At 31.6% G+C, this 21,562-nt stretch overlaps 5 protein-coding genes across 6 annotated transcripts in view; 2 read left to right on the top strand and 3 right to left on the bottom strand.

Annotated features, from left to right (window-relative positions):
- The window catches only part of LOC119688786, a 42,098-nt gene extending 41,281 nt beyond the window's left edge, over nt 1-817 (top strand). The window contains exon 5 of the mRNA XM_038103451.1: nt 756-817. Coding sequence (XP_037959379.1) covers nt 756-817 — 62 coding nt within the window. The remainder of the gene's footprint in view (nt 1-755) is intronic.
- An 18-nt stretch (nt 818-835) lies between these two features.
- LOC119661929 (ceramide phosphoethanolamine synthase-like) lies at nt 836-2,592 on the top strand. Of its 2 annotated transcripts, XM_038071444.1 has the most exons (3): nt 836-915; nt 1,082-1,289; nt 1,352-2,592. In XM_038071444.1, the coding sequence occupies exon 3, from the start codon at nt 1,440-1,442 to the stop codon at nt 2,508-2,510; it is 1,071 nt and encodes a 356-aa protein (XP_037927372.1). In that variant the 5' UTR covers nt 836-915; nt 1,082-1,289; nt 1,352-1,439; the 3' UTR covers nt 2,511-2,592. The 2 variants fall into 2 exon arrangements, with proteins under 2 accessions (XP_037927372.1, XP_037927373.1); XM_038071445.1 differs by lacking the exon at nt 836-915 and having other exon boundaries at nt 1,056-1,289.
- A 132-nt stretch (nt 2,593-2,724) lies between these two features.
- Nucleotides 2,725-3,589, bottom strand: LOC119689384 (NADH dehydrogenase [ubiquinone] 1 alpha subcomplex assembly factor 3-like). Its single transcript, XM_038104207.1, has 3 exons — nt 3,313-3,589; nt 3,061-3,259; nt 2,725-2,964 (listed from the first exon to the last, which is right to left on the bottom strand). Exons 1-3 carry the CDS (start codon nt 3,567-3,569, stop codon nt 2,821-2,823), a joined length of 600 nt encoding a protein of 199 aa, XP_037960135.1. The 5' UTR covers nt 3,570-3,589; the 3' UTR covers nt 2,725-2,820.
- A 3,630-nt stretch (nt 3,590-7,219) lies between these two features.
- LOC119690244 lies at nt 7,220-9,055 on the bottom strand. The gene is made up of 3 exons (XM_038105264.1): nt 8,660-9,055; nt 8,090-8,488; nt 7,220-7,932 (listed from the first exon to the last, which is right to left on the bottom strand). Exons 1-3 carry the CDS (start codon nt 9,023-9,025, stop codon nt 7,294-7,296), a joined length of 1,404 nt encoding a protein of 467 aa, XP_037961192.1. The 5' UTR covers nt 9,026-9,055; the 3' UTR covers nt 7,220-7,293.
- A 1,203-nt stretch (nt 9,056-10,258) lies between these two features.
- Nucleotides 10,259-11,709, bottom strand: LOC119688787. Its single transcript, XM_038103452.1, has 2 exons — nt 10,354-11,709; nt 10,259-10,267 (listed from the first exon to the last, which is right to left on the bottom strand). Exons 1-2 carry the CDS (start codon nt 11,707-11,709, stop codon nt 10,259-10,261), a joined length of 1,365 nt encoding a protein of 454 aa, XP_037959380.1.
- Between the last annotated feature and the right edge of the window lie 9,853 nt (nt 11,710-21,562).

The raw sequence follows: 21,562 nt of genomic DNA on the forward strand, positions 1-21,562 counted from the left end.
TAAATAAAGGAAACGTTCTATTACAAATCATATACTATTAGAAGTTCGTTTTGCATCTATTTGATATTATCTTGCTAAACTTTTGCAAAATTGCAAATACAAATTTTGTTTATAAAGCAGAGCTCGATCAAATTTTTAAGATGCCCCTAAAATTAAACATAAATATTCTGCAAACAGCTGATTAATCAGTTCAGATTTGACAGTTTGCCATACGCTGTGTTAAATATTGACATTTCCATTTTAATTCATAATTAAATAATATAAACAAAAGAAATATTTTATTTTTATTTACGAAACTTATAAATAACTGTTATACTAAATTTCTAAGAATCAATCCAATTAATGATATTTATCAAATAAACTAAAAGGTTACATATTTTAGAGTAAATTCAGAGCCGAACCTCATTACAGATTTTTTAAATGGTAATGTTAACGTTGATAGCTTTAATATTGAAAATATTTTCATTATTTTAAGATTGTTATAGATTATACAAAATATATAATCTATGTTACAAGCATAGAATCCTGACAGAAAAATAAAAGTATTAATTTATCTTAGAAATATTTCTTCGACTACAAACACATCTCTCTGTGAGAGTAAATCTGGAGTAAATCTATGCGTATAAAATGAGCACGTAATTATTTCGTTGTATTTAATTGATTTTATATATCTTGTTTTGAGTATTATATATCAAATATTCAAGATATAATAAATATATTTGCTTTTTTGAGTAGTGTTTATTAAATCTATTTAGATAGTAACCTTAGTCGCAATTGTCAAATAAAAGTTATCGATAATAATCCAACAGGTTCGTAATCGGTTTTTTTTGTATTCATTACATAGTGTTGTTTGAGAATTATTAGGTGTGGATTTTTTTTAATACTTTGCAGTGCTTTGTTATTGTATATTAAAATGTATGTTTGGATTGAGAAAGTTTGTAGAATTTCAATATGTTTTTAAACAGAGTGTGATAACAGATTGATAATGTTGAAATTCTCATAATTTTCTCTTTAATTATTTTTATTATTGTTCTAATCAAAATAATATATTTATATGGGATTCTTTTTAATTTTTTTTTAGATTTTATACACCTGCTTACTCACTACATCGTAATTAAATTATATTAATAAAAGTGTTTACTCCTTGACACATCTTGATGACCTGCAAAAATAATTTAGTACCGTACAAAGTTGTTTTTGCTTTTGATAATCGAAGTGAGATATGTAACTATCAAATGTATAGAGCAATCGGCTTTTAATTAGTGAAACTAGAACTTAAATGTTCTAAGGTAATTTTGATAAATTTTTATTAAACTGATGCATTTTAATCTCATGCATATATATTTTTAAGGTTTTAAACTATTTGATACCACTTCGAACAAATGATTGACTAGTCAACAAGTATTAACGCTTCTTAAAATAAATAATTTAAACCAAAAATGATGGGTCCAAGTTCACAAATTAGTAAAATATTACTGACGCTGCTGATACTTGTAATAATATTTTTTATTGCAATGGATGTGCAGCTATATCTACGTATTCAACATTATCCCATTGACCGAAACTATCATTTTAATACTTCAGTGGATCCAACTGATGTAAACAGTATCAATTCATATGAACAACAAACATGGCTATCATGTGATTATAATCCATTATGTCATGTTACAGTTAAAGCAATTCTACTTGATCATACCAACCACTATTTATTTGCACCATTGGCTACATTATTCGACAATGTTGTTGGTTTTTCAAGATCTTTCGTTTCAGCTAATATGATATCGTTTTTCCATGTAATTGTAGCGTGTATATCGGGCAAATTAGTTGCCTCTAGTAGTCTCGGTTATCGTCGATTGGGTGTTGTTCTATTTCAGTTTAGAACGTTTCTAGATGACTTAGATGGACATGTAGCAAGAGTGAAAAAAAACATACGAGGTGAGCGATCAGAAGTAGGAACATCTGGATATTACATTGATGGTATATGTGATGGATTGGGCTGTATTGCTCTTCTCTTGGGCGCTTTCATATATTTAAAAAATAATCCACCACGTAGAGGATATTCGCAATTACCAGTTACTGAATCCAAACTTCCAGAACCTGTTGTAAGACAAAAACCTAAACCAACAGTGAGAAAAGTTGCAAAGAAAGTTATTAGTTTTACTGGTCAATTATTACTAAGCTCAACAGCATGGAATCGGTATATAGCTGTCTATCAAGATTCTCTTGAACGCACCAATGTTTCTGCAGTACAAATGGCACGTCAAAATACAGTCTTCAAGTCTACCTGGTTTTTCTGTGTTGCTTGGATGTGGCGAGTTGTGAATGTACATTCTTTGGTGCATTGTTTTCTATTAAGCATATTTTGTGATAAATTATGGGAGTTTTTAAAAAGTATTCAATATATCGGATACGTTATTTTGCTAATTGCAATATGTATAACAGAAATGCACATTTTAGAAACAAATAACTTTATTTTTAACTCGTTAATTGTAAATAATCAGAGCTCATGATTTTACCATATATCTAAATGTAAACTAAATCGTTTTAGGCAATATTTAATACTAAAGGCTCCTATTATAGTTTTTAAATAAAATTTTAATATATATTGAATTTGTAAATTAACAAGTGTTTTTGAATAGCTGTAAAATAATATTAATGCCTAACATAATTTATTGCATGTATTTGTTTAAGTTTTAATTATCAACGTTGTGCTAAAAGTTAATATTATGTTATATCGATGCAAAATTTAACTTTTTAACATAATTAAACAAAAGTTTTTGTACATTTGCTGTCAACTTTTTACTGGAAAATAAATGTGAATTAAATTTCAGTATTGTATAGATCTTTTTTCCGCAATTTTGCCTGAAGAACATCATTCTCATTGTATGAAATATATAAAGGAGGTATTAAAGCAGAAGCTACCATACGGTTTTCAGAATTCAACAAATTGAAAGTCGCACATGCCTGAAAAATATAATTGCATATAACAAATGATAAATTTTAATATAAATAATATATATTTGGCGTATTACATAATATACTATTTTGAATAATATTCACCTGTTCAGTGCGCAATATCTCGACATTTATTTTGTAGTTTCTCATAAATTCCATTATTTTTTTCGAAAAATTTGGCGATGGAGCTTGATCTCCGATACCGAGAACAAGAACATCTAATTTTGGTTCTAATGCATAAAATATCGACAAACTGTTTTCATTTATATCCTCAAAGGAATTAACATGCCAAGATAGTATTGATCTAAGGCGAAAATGAATTAGAAATTTTTTGATATTTGTGAAATCTTTAGTTACCGAGGAAATATAGCTATAGGTCCCATAACAACTACATCATTGTTGAGCCGAAATCCGTATTGACTATATCCTGTGATCATTAGACCATTTTCCAAGCTAGTATTTAATATTGATACCTTGGTTTTACCATCAGCATCATATGCACCAGGACTTCGTTTAATGCTCGTTATTCCAAAATTCCGAACATATTTTGTATTTTCCACAGGTAACAATTTTCTACCTTCGTTTAGGATATTTCTTAATTTCATGAACCGCATTTTTTTAAAACATTGTAATTATTCTATTATGACATTTACGGAATACTGAAAATAAAACATCTATGTAACAAAGTTGCAATAGGTACATGTGTAATAAAAATTTAAATCATGGTTAAAAAATTCATAAAATTTTATTTTCTGATAAAAATTTTATTCAATATTTAACAGTAATAAGATATATCGTGAATACTTAAAGGTTGACGAAAATTGTCATATTTTTATTTTACATTAAAAAAAAATTTCATAAAATTTGCCCTTATGTGTTGTTTTTGAATTTGTAATTCTTGGGGAAAATTTTTGCAAATTGGATGAGCAATTGAGAAAATATACGTTTCTCTTGTTTTTTTTTTAATAATACAATTCAATATACTAGGTGTGCACCAAAAAAGAACAATGATTACACAACACTCGAGTCATTGGTTGTATTTCACTTATACTGACTCTGACTCTCTTTTTGTATACCCAACTCTACTTTACTCATACATAAAAATCAAATTACTTATAATTTATACTCTATGCACATGATACTCATTAATATTTAGTTAGTTAGTTGTGGTGGAGGGAGGATCGAATTCTCCTCAATTTGTGGATTCAAGACGGCTGAGTATGTTGAAGAAGGGGACCCCCAGAAACAAGCCTTTTTCTAAACCCTTGGACCATGCTTATATGGAGTCCAAACCTTGGTACGATAGCTTTCGTTGAAAGCTTTTCATGCATTCTTGCGGAGCGTAGAGAGGTTATTAATGAATGAGTCAACTCTCTAATTTCCTAATCAAGGGATTCCTGTTGATGTTGCTATTAAGTAGTGTACTGAAAGTATCCTAGTTTGCCTTCCTGACATTACATTCTGATTGCTTAGCTACTATGAGAACACCCATCACAAACATGATGTATCTATGATCAGAGAATAAGTTCTTGACTGAGACTCTTCAATAATTGATTGGCTACATGAGTGACATGTAAGCGGATACTATTAAAACTGCAGGCTTTTGCTTTCGCTCTACAATGATGGTGGTGATATCTAGAGAGCTTTAATGAGAAAAGAGAAAAACATTAATGTGCGCGTTTTTGTTAAAATACCCGATCTAGGCTTATACTATCCTTTGACATAAAATAGATTATAATCACGGATTTCGCCTACCGTGGAATGCCAGATAACACGGCGTTCCTTTCATTGTTATTAATATAGTCCTAAGGCTTCGACAATTAACTGTCCGTAATATTATGTGAATTGAATTTTACCCTTTCTATAGTCACTGAGAAATTTCTTTAACCTTTATAGTCTTAATCTTGTTACGTATTTTTTTTAACTAATACGATTTGAAGTTCAATTTTTTGTAGAAAATTCTGCTCCTTTACTATATAAAGGTATGGTATTCCTTAAGGATCCTTAAGGAATGTTTCTGATCAGATTGAGCGCTTACGTAGGAATGTCTGAGCTCGATATCTCTGCAAAGTTAATACGACTCTGCAAAGTGATATTGAGCAGTATTCGTAGCTCTACCAAGGTAAAATCGAGTCTCTTTGAACATTTTGAAACCATGCAAGACTTCAAGCAAGATTCGTTACGATGTTATCTCTGAATTTTCTATGATTTTTTTGTTATGGACGCGTTAAACAGAGGGAAGGTGTTTATTGAAATGACACTTGCAAATGTATATTGTATATCTTATATTATAGGGTATAGCAAGCGTGATATTTCTTTTGTCTTTACCGCTATCGAAAAAAGGAATGAGGGCAAAATGAAGTTTATGTCGACCACAGGCAAAATTTTGGAATGGCGACTGGCCAGACACAGAATTGGCGACTCAGGACTATACTTTCGAACCTGTCAATGTTTCATCTATCTTGGCACTGCTGTTACAGACAACATTAATGTCTGCTTGGAAATTAGATGAGGAATTACTATTGCCAATAGGTACCACTATTGTCTTAGTAGGGAGTTCTTTATGACGTTTAGGTCGCTGGTACTGGAAGTAGCACTGGAAGTTTTTAAAAAAAAAAATTTTACGTAATGTCTTTCTTTCTCTAAGAGTTTGTGATGACTACCGCATCCGAACGAACCTCGAGCTGTACTAACTTTATCATGGCATTGATATCATTTAGAGGAATAAAATCCAGCGGCTTTGCTGGCTGGAGGTCATGAAAAGTAATGATGATGCTCCATTGAAAAAGGTGTTTAAAACGGTTGTTGGAAGAAGAAGGTGTAGGGGTAGGCAGTGTCTCTTGATGAACTGATCAAATTATGGGAATACTAATCGCGCTTGATATATGAGACTGCAAAGGGTGCGTACGAAGTAGAGGCGCCTGGAGAGGAGTGTTGCTTCAGGCCAAAACCTTATAATCAATTAAATAATTGGGTTAATATGGTCAATTAAGTATTGAACGGAGTTAGCACTGCCACATTTCCGAGGTTCTCTTACTCGGATTCATTCGAACTTAATTCAGAGCGATTGTTATCAGCAAGTGGCTATAAGATTTTCCACTTGAATAATATATGAGAATTCCCCTATTCAGAACTGCTTGGGAGACAGGTATTGTGGGAACAACAAAAAATTCAAATTTGTTTTGTTAAACGTTGACAACATTTGCATTTTTTAATGTCGAAAAGTACAAAAATAAGAAGCAAATCAAACAAATGAAAAGAATTGTGCTTCATATGTTGATTTAAATTTAAAAATCGCTTGTATGCGCCACAGTATATTAGAAATTATATAATGAATACTTTATAAGTAAATAATAACAAACTTTTATTTTATTTTTTAAATATGCACCTAATTTATTTTTTTTTCTTATAAACAATAAAAGTAAAATATCTTATTTATATATATTAATTGGAATTATTAATGTTTTAACTAAAGTTTGAGTTCTTCTATTTCGAAAAGTCGATAATTATTTTTATAATTAGGATAAAAATGTCCTTCAATTAATGAACCGTAATAATAGTTTATGATGAGCTCAGATGTTGCAGGAAAAAATATTGCTTGAATACCTGCCCATAATTACAAAAGATTATTTTAACTTACTCAAGGTATCCTATTTATTGTAGAATGAGGGTTTCTTTCATTATTCTATTGTTTTAAATAACAATAGTTAACACTTTAATTTGTGGGGAAAACCCGTGTTCATAAAATAAATAAAAATAATAATAATAAATAAAAATAATAATAAATAAAAATAATAATAAATAAAAATAATAATAATAAATAAAAATAATAATAAATAAAAATAATAATAATAAATAAAAATTTAAATATTTTAAATTTATTATAATAATAAATATTCGAAAAAATGATCAACCCATGTGCATAAAATAAATAAATAAAAACTTAATTATATTAAATTTATTATTATAATTTTAATAAAATATATTTGAAAAAATAATTAACCCGTGTGGATAAATTAAAAATTGAAATATATTTACCCCTATTTTGAATCAAATGGGAGCGGGAGCGGGAGCTTTTCCTCTTTTCCCAGTTCCTCTATTCTGAATCAAATGCAAATGGGAGTTTTTTTCCCCTATTTTGCACCAAATTTTTCGCAAGTAAATTGTGTGGGAGATAAGTTAAAAAAATGTTGAATATAAAAAAGAGGTGAATATATTTAACATTCCGTTCTTATATCAAAAATCTTAAAATTAAAGAACTTAAAGAATTTTGCATAATTTACAATAAGGTATTATACAAATAAATTTAATAAATAAAGCAAATATGTACTACTAAAATTAGTCGTCTAATGAAATGCTGTCATATTTCAGGTTGTTGCAAGCTACATCAGGCTGCAACACATCCAACTGTGGACTAAAGGACTCTGGAGAAGGTGATGCAGCATATCTGGTTGAATTTACATTTATAACTTCAGGTGAAACAGTAGCGGAATAGTTCGACATACTGGAATTCCCTGATGAAATTGTTCGTATACGTGTCTGTTGCCGTTTAACTGTTTTGAATGTAGATTCATGCTTATTATATGGAGAAGTAGACAAAATTGGATCTATTGAATGTTCATCTACTTCAGATTCTAATTCATATTTCGGTATAGTATTTGTAGAAACTGTAAAACTTCGGATATTGGGACCCACTGACGAAATTGTCCTTACACCTGGTTGTTGATGTTCAATTACTTTATAGGAATATTCATTTAAGTTACCTAGCGTCGCTTGGTAAAGAACTTCATTGATCATTTTGTTGGCATATATTTGCTGATTGCGCTCCAAATTCCTGTACTGAACTTCCCAGGAAGTACTTAAAGCATTTGCTTCATCTAGTTTTATTTTTTTAGAACTTGGCAAAGGCGAAATAGCTTCTGGTATGATCTCATTTCTTTCTTCGTTTTTTTTTCGTAAATGCCCATTGGATTGTGTCTAAAATAATTAAATAAGGAATTCTAATTAGATATAATTATTTACGGTTATATAAAATTGAAAAATAACACTAAAATATAAATAAATAAAATATAACAATACATGGAAATATATATTTTTAGCTTATTTATTGTGTATGGGGAACCTGTTTGCTTACCTGCTTAAAACTGTCATTTAATGCGTAGTCAATCGGTGGATCTTTTTCCGGAATAGCCCTTAAGAAATTCAAAGAATTGAAATACCAAAATTTGGAAACATACAGGTCATCACCTGTGGCACCAGACTTTTCACTTGCCTTTACTTTTTTAATTTCTCTGCGGTAGCCGGATCGTAGAGTATTAATCGATCTTTTAACTTCCTGTACATCAGCATCCGGGTGAAATTCTCTTAATTTCTTAACTAAAATTGCTAGGCATTCATCCTTTCGTTTCCTATTGTGGTACTCCTTATCATCGACTTTCCATAATGCGGGCAAACTTTGATATAAATTTATAAATTCCTTCCAAAATTTAGTATCTATAAATGTTGATAAAACTTTTTGTTTTGTCGATTTTTTCTAAAATAATGGAACAATAACTAATTTTATTTAAATTTAATTATTTACGGTTAAATAAAATTGAAATAAAACACTAAAATAAAAAAAAATAATATATAACAATACATGAAATCATGTATTATTATTTTAACACCACTTTATTTGTTTTGTATTTGGAATTTATTTGCTTGCCTTCTTGGAACTGCCATTTAATTTGAAGTGAATAGATGAAGCTTTTTCCACTTGTCCTTTTAAGAAATTCATATGATTGAAATACCAAACCGTGGGAACATACAGATCATCACCAGACTTTTCACTTGCCTCTATTTTTTTAATTTCTCTGCGGTAGCCGGTTCGTAGATTATTGATCCTACTTTTAACTAGTCTTACATTTGCATTCGGTTGAATTTCTCTTAGTTTTTTAACTAAAACTGCTAGACATTCAATCTTTCGTCTCTTATTATAGTAGTCGCTATGACGGACTTTCCATAATGCGGGAAGACTTTGATATAAATCTATAAATTCTACCCAAAATTTAGTGTGTGTAAATAGTCCCATTAAGACTTCTCGTTTTATTCACAATACTCATAAACCTAGGAAAAAAAGAACATATGCACTAGTTCACATTGTCGCACTTACATTTATATGGATAAATTAGTACAAATTAGTTGCACTTTTAATACAAATCTCTATATAAAAATGTGCGATATAGTACTATACAACGCGAAAAATAATCTTTTTAACTTATTAATAATGGAATTTTTGACCAGTCCGTTTTATTGTTTTAGTTAGAATTTTCTTTAGGCTACTCTGGTCTTATTATTAGGATGCAAATAAAATTCAATTTATTTCATTTTTCACCCGACGTTTCGTTGGTTATTTTCCAACATCTTCAGGGGTATCTAAAATATTTTTTATTTAATAATTATGATTTCAAAACACAATGCGAAAATATATATATAATATAATTTGTGATATTGTATAAACAGAGAAACATGTACACAAAATGACTAACAACAACAATAATAGCAAAACAATCAAAAGTAATAATTATCCATTCAGGATTTTAGAATTATTTAATAATAATAATTACCAATAGTTAGAATTGAAATTAAGTTAAATCACTTTTTGTAAATAAAAAATTAAAAGTTAGGAATAAACATTAAAAGTTTTATAAAATTATAGAATTATAGTCAACTGCTTCAAGTTACCGCCACTTTCGATTTTGTTTATATTAGAGCAGCAATGTAATTAGAGCTTATATTCTCCGTATCTTCTTTGATGTTCATAGTTAAGTTAATTTTCTCTTGAATTCTTAAGCTTTCGAGAGTGTACCGTTTTTTCCAAGATTTCTCTTTGTCCAATATTACTACATTGTCGAAATCCGGTTTATGTTGTCTCTCGGTGCAATGCTGAGATAGAGCTGTATTGTTTTTGTTCTTGTTGATGTCCGACATATGCTCAGCTATTCTGGTGTTGAGTGATCTCTTTGTTGTACCAATATAAATCTCTTTGCAACTCCCTTCTTTATTTCCGTTGCAATTTATTTGATATACCACATTATTTTGTTGCAGCTTATTAATTTTGTTTTTGTTGTTAGAGAAAATTTTATGGATAGTTTGATTGGGTTTATAAGCACAAAAAATGTTGTCTTGTTTAAGATTTGTGGTCAAATTTCTATTATTAGATAGTTTCGGTACATAGGGTAACGAAAAATATTGTTTTGGAATTTGGTTATTGCTATTTTGAATATTTTTATTGTAACTTATGTTCTGTTGTTTGCTTAAATTGTTAATTAGTCTGTATGGATAATTATTATTCAATAGAGTCTTGTAAATTTTGTCAATATTTTGTTGTTTAAACATTTGGTCACTACTATCTAATACCTTTTTGATGAAATTCTTCACAGTACCTAGTTTTTGGCTCATAGGTTGTGAAGAGTGAAAATTGATAAGTCGTCCTGAAGATATATCTTTACTGTACCAATTGAAAATTAAATTATTATCTCGTTTAATAATTTCAATGTCGAGATATGGGAGTTTATGGTCCAGTTCCTCTTCATATGTAAACTTGATTTTTGGGTGAAAATTATTTAATGTTGTCAGAATAATTTCCTTGTCAGATTTTTTGATAACCGCAAATATGTCATCAACATATTTGGTAATAAATTTAAAAGTTATGCCCATAGTCTTGAGTTCAGCTATGGCTTCGTCAAGTAGCTTATCAAGTACTATATCCGCGATAGTAGGAGATAATGGATTTCCCATAGGCATACCAAACACCTGTTGGTATATCTGATCGTCAAAAATGAGGTAATTATTGTCTTTAAGACAAAAGTCAAGAATTCTCGAAAATTTGGCCTTGGAGATGTTTGTTGTATTCTTAATAATATCCCATTTTTCTAAGATGATTTTTGTAGCCAGGTTTGTAGGTATATTTGTAAACAATGAAATTACGTCAAATGAAATTAATATTTCGTTGTCTTCCAATTTAATGTGTTTTAATTTCTCAAGTAATTCACTGGAATTTTTTATATTGTAATTTGACGATATAAGTGGTTTTAGAATTTCTTTTCCAACATATTTTGACAGTTTATAACAAGAAACCATTGTGGAGTCCGCTATTGGTCTGAGGGGTACATTAGACTTATGAATTTTGGGTAATCCATATAGTCTAGGAGCGTTAGCTGTACTACATAGCAGTTGTTTTTTTTGCTGTATTGTTATTAGTTTCTGTTTGTAAAGATCTGTTATAATGTTGTTATTAGTAGTTATCAATTTATTAGTTGGATCTGTGCGTAATGTTTTATACGTGTTTCTGTCATCTAGTAATGATGTCATTTTATGCAAATAATCACGTTTGTACATCACTACTGTTTTTTGACCTTTATCCGATTCCAAAATGACAATATCATTTTTGTGTTTGTTCACTATTTTTTGAGTGTTATCATATGCTTTTAGAATGAATTTTTCTCTATTGTTGTTTTTATGTTGATGATTAAAATTTATTAAATTATGAGCTGTTTTGGTTCTAGTGAGTTCCTTCAATTTTTCATTTTTCATATTTTGAATGCCTTGTTCTACGTCTGCTATGAAATGTAGTTTTGAAAAATTATTTTTATTCACCGGTAGAGCAAATTTTTTTCCCAAAGATAATAACCAACGGCTTTCTTTAGGAAAAATTACATCGGTATAGTTAATAAACCAATCTTCATTCAATGTGAAACCAAAGGACAAAAACATGTTGTCTTTAAGTTTATGGATTTTATTATCTAATGTAGTTTTTGATTGATGAAAAAGGTGATCTGATGTTATTTTTTGTCTATGCATGAACGTTTTGTATTCATCAACGTTAAGAGTGCGTTTTAAATGTAATTCTAATTGGTTTATGGTTTTTCGTATAGTTTTGATGTTACTATTTTTTTGTGTTATTTCGAGTTTTAATAATTTGGATAGGAAGTTAAATTCTATATTGTGGAAAGTATTTTTGTGTGAATTCAGTTTAAAATTAGTTGATATTTTTTTGGTCATATTCGACAAGAATTGTGGTATAATGCCATAATCTTTACAAGTTAGAAGAAATTTAAGATGTTCTATTTGTTTTACTAATTGTTTCTTTTTCCTGCAATATCGAAAGTGGCGGTAACTTGAAGCAGTTGACTATAATTCTATAATTTTATAAAACTTTTAATGTTTACTCCTAACTTTTAATTTTTTATTTACAAAAAGTGATTTAACTTAATTTCAATTCTAACTATTGGTAATTATTATTATTAAATAATTCTAAAATCCTGAATGGATAATTATTACTTTGATTGTTTTGCTATTATTGTTGTTGTTAGTCATTTTGTGTACATGTTTCTCTGTTTATACAATATCACAAATTATATCATATATATATTTTCGCATTGTGTTTTGAAATCATAATTATTAAATAAAAAATATTTTAGATACCCCTGAAGATGTTGGAAAATAACCAACGAAACGTCGGGTGAAAAATGAAATAAATTGAATTTTATTTGCATCCTAATAATAAGACCAGAGTAGCCTAAAGAAAATTCTAACTAAATCTTTTTAACTGTTTGAATTGGAGACTGTCGAATAAGTCACATTCATACGTACATGGTTTGATAAAAATAGAAAAACAAATTACTAGAAATGTTTAATAAAAAATACAATACTTCTTAGAGTAGATTTTTTTGAATATTATATATTATTTAATTTTAAGATTTTTTATTAACTTAATTACAAAAAATTTAATTTTTAACTCTGTATTTTTTTCGCAAAAATCAATTTCGCAAAAATCTGTGGGTAGACTTCTATAAGTATGATGTATAAACATAGTATTATTCAATTTTAAATAAAGTTATATTTACAATTATTATTTCGTTAATACGTAATTCGAAAATAATTCTTTTTTTGCTATTTAATACAATCACTTAATATTTACTTCACTTCCAAACTTTTATTTACAGACAATATACTTCATCGCAACGCTCACCAGTTAACATAAATATATAAACAAATTAAAGTTTACGAAGAGTCCTTTTATCAGAAGGATATTAACACATGATTATGAAAATATAGCAATCAAAAAATTTTGATATCCATCATTCATGAGCACCACTCCTTCGATAGCTTGAGCGAATAACTACGTCAAACACGCTCGATACGTCTAGTCTCGCGAAATTTAATAGCGATAATAAGAGAAAGAAATTTAGAATTTCATAATACATGCAAAATATTATTTAAAATTTTTGTAAAGAAATATTTTAAAGACTGCTATCATAGAACTTTTGAATTTATAGAACTGAATAATAAATTTAAGTAGTAAAGTTCAATTTAAATAAATATTTATTGAATAATAATTTTATATTCGTAACATCAAATACTGAGTAACCGCATTCAACTACCTGAAATATCTTAACTAGAATACTTTTGAAAAGTCAACATATTTTTGACCTACCATACAGAAATTATTTAATAATAATAATATAATGTTCTAGTTACAAATTCTTTGTAGAAAATTCTGCTTTTTTAATATATAAAGGTATGGTATTTCTTAAGGATCTTTAAGGGATGTTTCTGGTTAGATTGAGTGGGTATTTGTTTTTCTTTTGAGAGTATTTCGGGGAAAAAACTTGCTGCAGAGGGATATGTGGCGGATATGGCAACCACAAATAGTTTATAACACGCGAAAAGCATGATGTCAATATTGTGATATCACAACCTAAGGATGGTATAAAAAAATAACGCAATCAAGCATCGCACTCTCTCTTCAGTCACTCTTTAAACTTCACAGTGTTCGGTTGATATTAAGTGTTAATAGTGCCTTAAACATTTGTATATAAGTGGCAATTATCTTTATATTAACTTAAGTGTATTTTACCGAAGCGCCGAGAAAAGCGCCTTTATATTAAATTAAGTGAAATTTACCGAAGTGCCGAGAAAAACCCTTTTAAGTTCTTACCCGATTTGTTACGAAGCACCGAGAAGAGCGCCTTATAATTTTTTAACTGTAATTCGCCGAAGCGCCGAGAAAGGCGATTTGTCATAATAAATGCTATTACGCTGATACTTAGTCAGCATAATTTTTTTATCGAAAGTGACGATTTAACGAGAAAAAAAATGATTAGTACCTTGTTACTATTAATCAATTATCATATTTTACTTTCAGTTTTAAATTTTTAATTTCATATTAATTTAATTTTTATATTATATTTACACTTGTCCATCCTGTTGTTACCTCTTCTCTTCTCCCTGATCTAAAGGCTATGTTCTCATTCACAGCCCACATCAAACGGAATATCTTCATCTCAGTAACCCGGAGGCTCGGAAGGGATTCCTTCTTCAGAAGGTCGTTGAGTTCATGCTTGATGGTTAACCTAAAGATTATACTTATTAATGTGAACTCAATTCGCTCGCTTGTCAGAAGGTCCTTTCTCCAAGACTTCTCCAAGACATAAAATCGTAGTTATTAGAAAAGCATTATTTGTTTTAAATAACCAAAATGGAAAATCAATATTAAACTAATATAAAACATTTTAAAGTAAATACCTACAAATAGGCGCAATATTAAATATAGAACTGATAAACACTTGTAAGACTAAAATACTTATCGGGAATGATAGCGATATCAGATCCGTTAAATTATATACATTAAATAAATCAGATTTATTATAATTAACACGCAGAACCAAAAAAAAAAACAATTTTTTGGTTTTACAAAGCAGTTTTTAATTTTTAGATTGTTCAATTGCTTTTACCATATATAAACAAAACAGCTGATAGAGACAGCAATCATAGCCTAAAAGCTCAAAAGCAAAGTGTTGCAAATCAATCAAATTCATAAACAAATTTTTAAACTTTTTGTGCTACATCGCGTAATTGTGCAATTGTGTTTGTTTAAAATTAAATTTATAAATAAAATATTTACAAAAATTTATTACTTTTAATTTAAACATAAATAAATACTAAACAAAAAAAAATAAAAAAAAAATAAAAAAAATTTACTACTGATTCAATGCCAGTTGAACGATCGCCTCCGCCAGAGGGCAGTAGTCATCGGCAGAATGAGGAAAATAATTTCTGTGCCAATAGATGCCGCTAACCACAGTCAACAACTTGCTGCTCTTGCCAAAACTGAAAATAATGTTCAAAAATTTCAAACAGGTATGAAAAGTCAACTTGCAATGCTAAATAATGAAAATATCCAAAAGATACGCTCTCATTCTACTAGTGAGTTAGTTGATAAAAATATCACCCCTTCGATTTAGAAAATGGAAAAATCTTTTACTAAAAAAAGAACCGTAGTTAGTCATTCAAAGAGGCAAAGAGAGAGCCCTGAAAATTTTAAAATTCTCAAACAAAAGAAGTTAGAGTCATACTGGCTAAGTAATGATAATCGTTTTGAAATACTTCCTGTGGATGAAAATGAAAACAATTGTAATGCAGACCAAAAAAAGATAAAAAAAATTCCCAAGCCACCACCTATATTTGTTGACAAAGTTGATAACATCCACCCATTGATAGCGATACTTAATGAATTTGTTCCTGGTCTATACGATATTAAGGTCATGTCTTCAAATCGGATCAAAATTCAACCAAAAAATTCAGAAACATTTTTCAAAATTGTAAAGCAATTGGAAAATAAAAACACTGAGTGTTTTTTAAGCCAAAATACGAAAGAAGTTTTAAAGCCATTTTAAGAAACATGCATCCATCTGTAGAACCGACTAAAATAAAAATAGCACTTCACGAATATGTCCATTCCGCCACAAACGTCTTGAATATGAAACACTACCAAACCAAAAAAGCTCTGCCTATGTTTGTAGTTGAGTTAGAACAAAAACCTAATAACAAAGACATTTATGAAATAAAAACTTTACTCCATAGTCGCGTCACATTTCAACCACCTCGCCCTAAACGAGAATTATCTCAGTGTTGTAGATGCCAACAGTATGGCCACACAAAATCTGTCTGCCGTCGACAACCGAAATGCATAAAGTGTGCTGGTGATCATGCCTCAGCTGATTGTACTAGAAAATCTAGGTCAAGTGATGTTAAATGTGTACTCTGCGAAGGATATCACCCTGCCAATTACAAAGGATGCTCTGTCTATAAAAAGTTGCAAACAAGCAGTTTTCCTAAATTAAAAGAAAAAATTTTGTCTTCTCAAGTTGAAAGAAAATCCGCTATGAAACAATCTGTTAAACAAAACGAACAATTGAACCAGCCGAAGTTAACATACGCCCAAGTGGCAAGTACCCAATCAAATCAAATACAACAAAAAAACTTAAGTATAGAAACTTTTGAATCAAACAATGCTTATCGACAAGGTGATCCGCTTCTAAGAGAATTACGCGAAATGATGTAATTTCTGAAGGAAATAATGAGTCAAATTACAGCAATGACAAGTCTGGTAGTAAACCTTATTTCCAAAACAACACCACGTCCATGAAATTAGTCCTTTGGAATGCTAACGGCTGTCACACCATTCATCTGAATTAAAACTATTCTTAAGCAAAAATAATGTCGATATTTTACTGTTCTCCGTCTCACTTTACTCAGAAAAGTTTTTTTAAAATTTCCTTCTACCGTTTGTACCAATCAATGCATCCTGATGGAACGGCGCATTGGGGCTCGGCAATACTGATAAAAAATAACGTGAAACATTATGAAACTACTCACTATTGCACAAAAGAGTTTCAAGCCACGAATATCATAGTCGAAATTACAGAAGGCCTGCTCTTAGTATCTGCAGTATATTGCCCTCCAAAACATAATTTAAAGAAGGAGTCTTATATCAAGTTTTTCAAAACTTTAGGAAGTCGCTTTATAGCAGGCGGAGACTATAACGCAAAGAATAAATTCTGGGGCTCACCCATAACTTCAACAAAAGGTCGTGAAATGTATTTAGCATTAGGACAATTAAAACTCAACGCCTTTTCTACCGGAGAGCTTACGTATTGGCCAACAGATCAAAAGAAAATTCCAGACCTTATTGACTTTTGTGTCGCTTAAGGTCTCTCACCAAAACATATAGAATGTAAAAACAGTTTAGATCTTTCGTCCGATCATTCTCCAGTTATTATTATCATAAGTAAGGAGTTGCAGATTACGAACCAAAAATGCCAACTTTGTAATAGACTTACAATAGACGTAATAGACGGACTAACTTTAAAACCATTTTGTCGTCAATGTTGAATAACAAAATGCCACTCAAGATTGAGGAAGAGATTATTGAAGCTGTTGAATATTTTACTCGATGTGTCCAAAATGCAGCATGGGAATCCACTCCACTCAATAAACAATACAATGGCAATCGCTTTAGCCAGGTTATTATCAGAAAGATCAGGAAAAACGAAAGGCAAGAAAAAACTGGCAACGAACACGTTTTCCAGATGACAAACGTCGCCTAAATAAAACAACAAAAGAGCTAAAATCGCTTCTTCATCATTCTCATGAGCAAACGACACAATTATTTCTTCGAAGCTTAGAACCGACTCACCTAACAAATTATTCGCTGTGGAAGGTAAATAAAAAAATTGAGCGATACAACGGATTATAATCCACCACTACGAAAGCCAGATAATAAGTGGGCTAAAACTACAGATGAGAAAGCTTCTCTATTTGCTAACTACGTGGAAAACGTGTTTACTCCCCATAATAATATATATGACCTATACACTGAGCAGAAGGTTTCAACATATCTGGATGAAATACACCAAATGGATTTTAAAGTAATAAAGTTTTCAAAAAATGAACTAGTTACGAATTTGAAATCAGAATCGCGAATTTGCAAGATCGTAAGGCACCTAGATATGAGCTCATCTCAGCAAAAATTCTTAAAGAATTAAAAAGTGAGGGAATAAGCTTGCTGTTGCATATATTTAATGCATCTATTACAAAATGCATCTTCCCTGCTCAATGGAGTTGCTGAGGTCAAAATGATACTTAAACCAAGTAAACCAGGCGAGGATGTGAGGTCATATCGTCCAATTAGCCTGCTATCTGTTGTGTCAAAAGTACTCGAAAAACTATTCTTAAAACGTCTTTTGCCCATAATTCAATTACATGAAGTTATACCAAACCATTAATTTGGATTCAGGCAAGGTCACAGCACAATAGAACAGGTATACAGAATAGTAGAAAAAATACACTCGGCGTTTGAACAAAAGGAATATTGCTCGGCAGCGTTCTTGGATATTTTACAAGTATTTGATCGCGTGTGGCATGCTGGTTTTCTTTATAAATTAAAAATGGCATTACCAGTTAACTTTTATATGTTTTTACGTTCACATCACTCAGAACGCCATTTTTATGTAAAGTTTGAAGATCATATCTCATCACTTCATTGCATAAAAGCTGGAGTACCGCAAGGCAGCGTCTTAACATAGGTCCACTGTTATATTTAATATTTACGCATGACATACCAGCAAGAACTGGTGTGTTCACTGGGATATTTGCGAATGACACGGCAGTCTTGGCTACATCTAAAAACCCAACAACCGCCTCTTTGATTCTACGAGCTAGTCTCGATGACATTTCAATTTGGCGGAGGTGTTGGCGTATAAAAGCAAATGAGTCCAAGTCATCTCATGTCACTTTCACACTAAAAAGAGCAACTTGTCTGGTAGTAAAGCTCAACAATATTGTGGTACCACAGTCAACTGCTTCAAAATACCTCGGAATTCATCTAAACCGAGGTGTGACGTAGAAAACGCACATATTCAACAAAAGGAAATCACTTGGTATTCAATTAAGAAATATGTCTTGGTTGCTCAACCAACACTCCTCCCTTACTCTGGAAAATAAAATCATTCTCTACAAATGTGTTTTGAAACCTGTTTGGTCATATGGTATCCAACTGTGGAGAACAGCTTCAAATTCAAATATTGAAATATTACAAAGATTTCAATCTAAGACTCTGCGAATGATAGCGAACGCTCCGTAGTACATCACAAATTCATCGTGACCGCATACGTTAATCGTATTAGGTCGCATTCAAACAATTTGGCTTCAAATCTAATGACACACCCTCAACTATTCACAAGACTGAAAAGAAAAGCGCCAATTGATCTTTGTACAACTTAAAACTGAAATAAGTTCTTCATAGCGATGTTTCAAAGGGGACATACGCAGCACGACTATCATTTATGTTAATAATGTTATTAAAAATTTGTAAAATATCGAATTAGTTTTAGATAGAATACAATTATATATAAAATATAAAAAAAAAGAAAAAGACTTTGTTAATAGGATTTCCCCCGACTTGGTTCTCATCACTGAAACTAAGCTAGGCGCCCGCAACAATTTTACTCTTGACGACTCTTGAAGTCAAGTTCATTCGCTTTGATGTTATTGAACGTAGTGGTAGGGTGGCCATCTTTGTCAAAAATAGGTACTGCTATACGAGCATCTCCATTCCTGCTTTCTCATCTCTGTACGCTTGTGGAATTACTTTAAAACTCCAATCCCGCACCAATCTCGATATTTTCTGTGTGTATCATACTCGCTCTATATCCCCAAGAATAGACCCTTCCGACATTGAGTCCCTTATCTCACTAACAGATAACCCTTTTATTATTGGAGGCGACTTCAATAGTAAACACCCAAGCTGGTTCAATTCTACCACCTGCTTAAATGGATTGATTCTTCACAACTGGCTCTCTGAATCAACCTCTGGTCCTGATATCTGTGTCTTTGGTCCCTCTCTTCCAACTCGAATTAACTCAATCCTAGCATCTCTGATCACCAGGCTGTCCTTCTACCGCTGCTTGACTGTATGGTTTCTCGAGCAGCTCTCCGTACTTTTTTCAACTTTTCTGCAACAAATTGGCCTGATTTCAACCTTGCCCTCGGCGTGGCTCTCAATGAGCTAGACATCCCAGTTTTCAGAAATGTAACCTCCAATGAAATTGATCACATTGCTGGTAAGCTTGAGACAATACTCACTTCTACTACAGAGGAACATGTACCTCTCCGTCCCATTCGTTCTAGTTCCTAAGCCCCTCTCGATCAGCTTACCCTTAATTTAATTAGGCATCCCAAAGGGCTTCGGCATAAAGCCTATCGGCACAGGCAGCGTGGTTCTGCACACGCTTCCATCTTTCGTACTATTCTGTCATATCTGGATAATATAATTTCTGAAAGGATCAATTCTTCCAGGCGAAATTACTTTGAAACCCTGCTTCTCGCTATCGAGTGCAAATCTGATGCATTCGCTAAAGTAAAGCAAATCTGTGAAATCAATAAATCAACATCCGTCATAATGACATACTGGTGTCTGATGACTCCCCCAAAGCCAACATTTTCGGAGATATCTTTGAAGGCAATCACCGCGTCTATCTTAACATTGGCTGCCCCTCTTTCACATCCGACACCAATAGCGATTTTCAATCAAGCATACAATATTGGTCCTTTTCCACTTCCTTGGAAAAAGGCCATAGTCCCATTGAAAAGAAAGGCATGCCTAAACAAGATCCACATCAATACCGACCCATCTCCCTTCTTAGCTCAGTCAGTAAGTTCTATGAAACGTTTATTGCTAGCAAAGTGATCCTTTTTAGTTCCACAAATCAGATAATCCCTAACTTTCAATTTGGATTTAGAGACAGGACAGCTACTGCTGATGCCCTATCAATCTTTCATACTGATATCTGCGTCGGGTTTCATAATAAACAGTCCACGGTGACGGTCAGTCTGGATGTGGAAAAGGCTTTGGATTGAAGGACTGGTCCACAAGTTGATCCAGCTCAATTTCCCGTCTACGTTGTGCAGCATCATCTTCCAATTTTTGTCTGGTCGAACCTTTCAGGTCCGTGTTGGGTCGTCCTTATCTCGCACCTTACTGTTGCAGCAGGAGTTCCCCAAGGCTCTGTGCTCGGCCCCCTTCTCTATAATTTCTACACCTTGGACATCCCTTCTCCTTCTCCCCCCATTAAACAACTGTGTTATGCCAATGATTGCATAGTTTACACCAAATCCAAGTCCACGCGCCGAATCTCAGTCTCCCTTAACAAACATCTTGCCGATCTCTCCTCCTCAACGTCCGGACCAAGAAAAAAAAGCATCGTTCTCTTTTGCATCCGAACCGGTAACGAGCACGCACACAAAATTTAAGCTATAGTGGAATTAGCAACCCACAATTAGTGACCCCGATCAACGTAAAATCAATGTAAAAGAAACAAATAAATCGTTTTCAAGACTAAATAATTGAAGAGATACAAAAACAAAATTCGTTTTTACGACTGAATAAGTGAAAAGATAAAAAAAACAAAATTTGGCACACATAATTTTTTTTTTATCGGAATTGGTGGCGACTTAGCACCTACTCAAGCCGAACAGGGCAGAGCGTGAAAGCGTTAGGCGTGGTCAGGTTACCACCTTTCCTTCACTCTGATCCCGAATTATGGTTTACTCAAATCGACGGGTCACTGCATGTCAATAGAATAACGTCAGATGTTTCCAAATACTACACTGTTATTACGGCACTCGGCGCAAATTTTCTTGGCCAGATAGCAGACATCGCAAAGAAGCCTTCAGTGTTCGATAATTATATAACATTAAAAGAAGAATTAATCCGGCGCTTTGG

Source organism: Teleopsis dalmanni, chromosome X, assembly GCF_002237135.1.
Source record: "Teleopsis dalmanni isolate 2A chromosome X, ASM223713v2, whole genome shotgun sequence".
Classification (NCBI taxonomy): domain Eukaryota; kingdom Metazoa; phylum Arthropoda; class Insecta; order Diptera; family Diopsidae; genus Teleopsis; species Teleopsis dalmanni.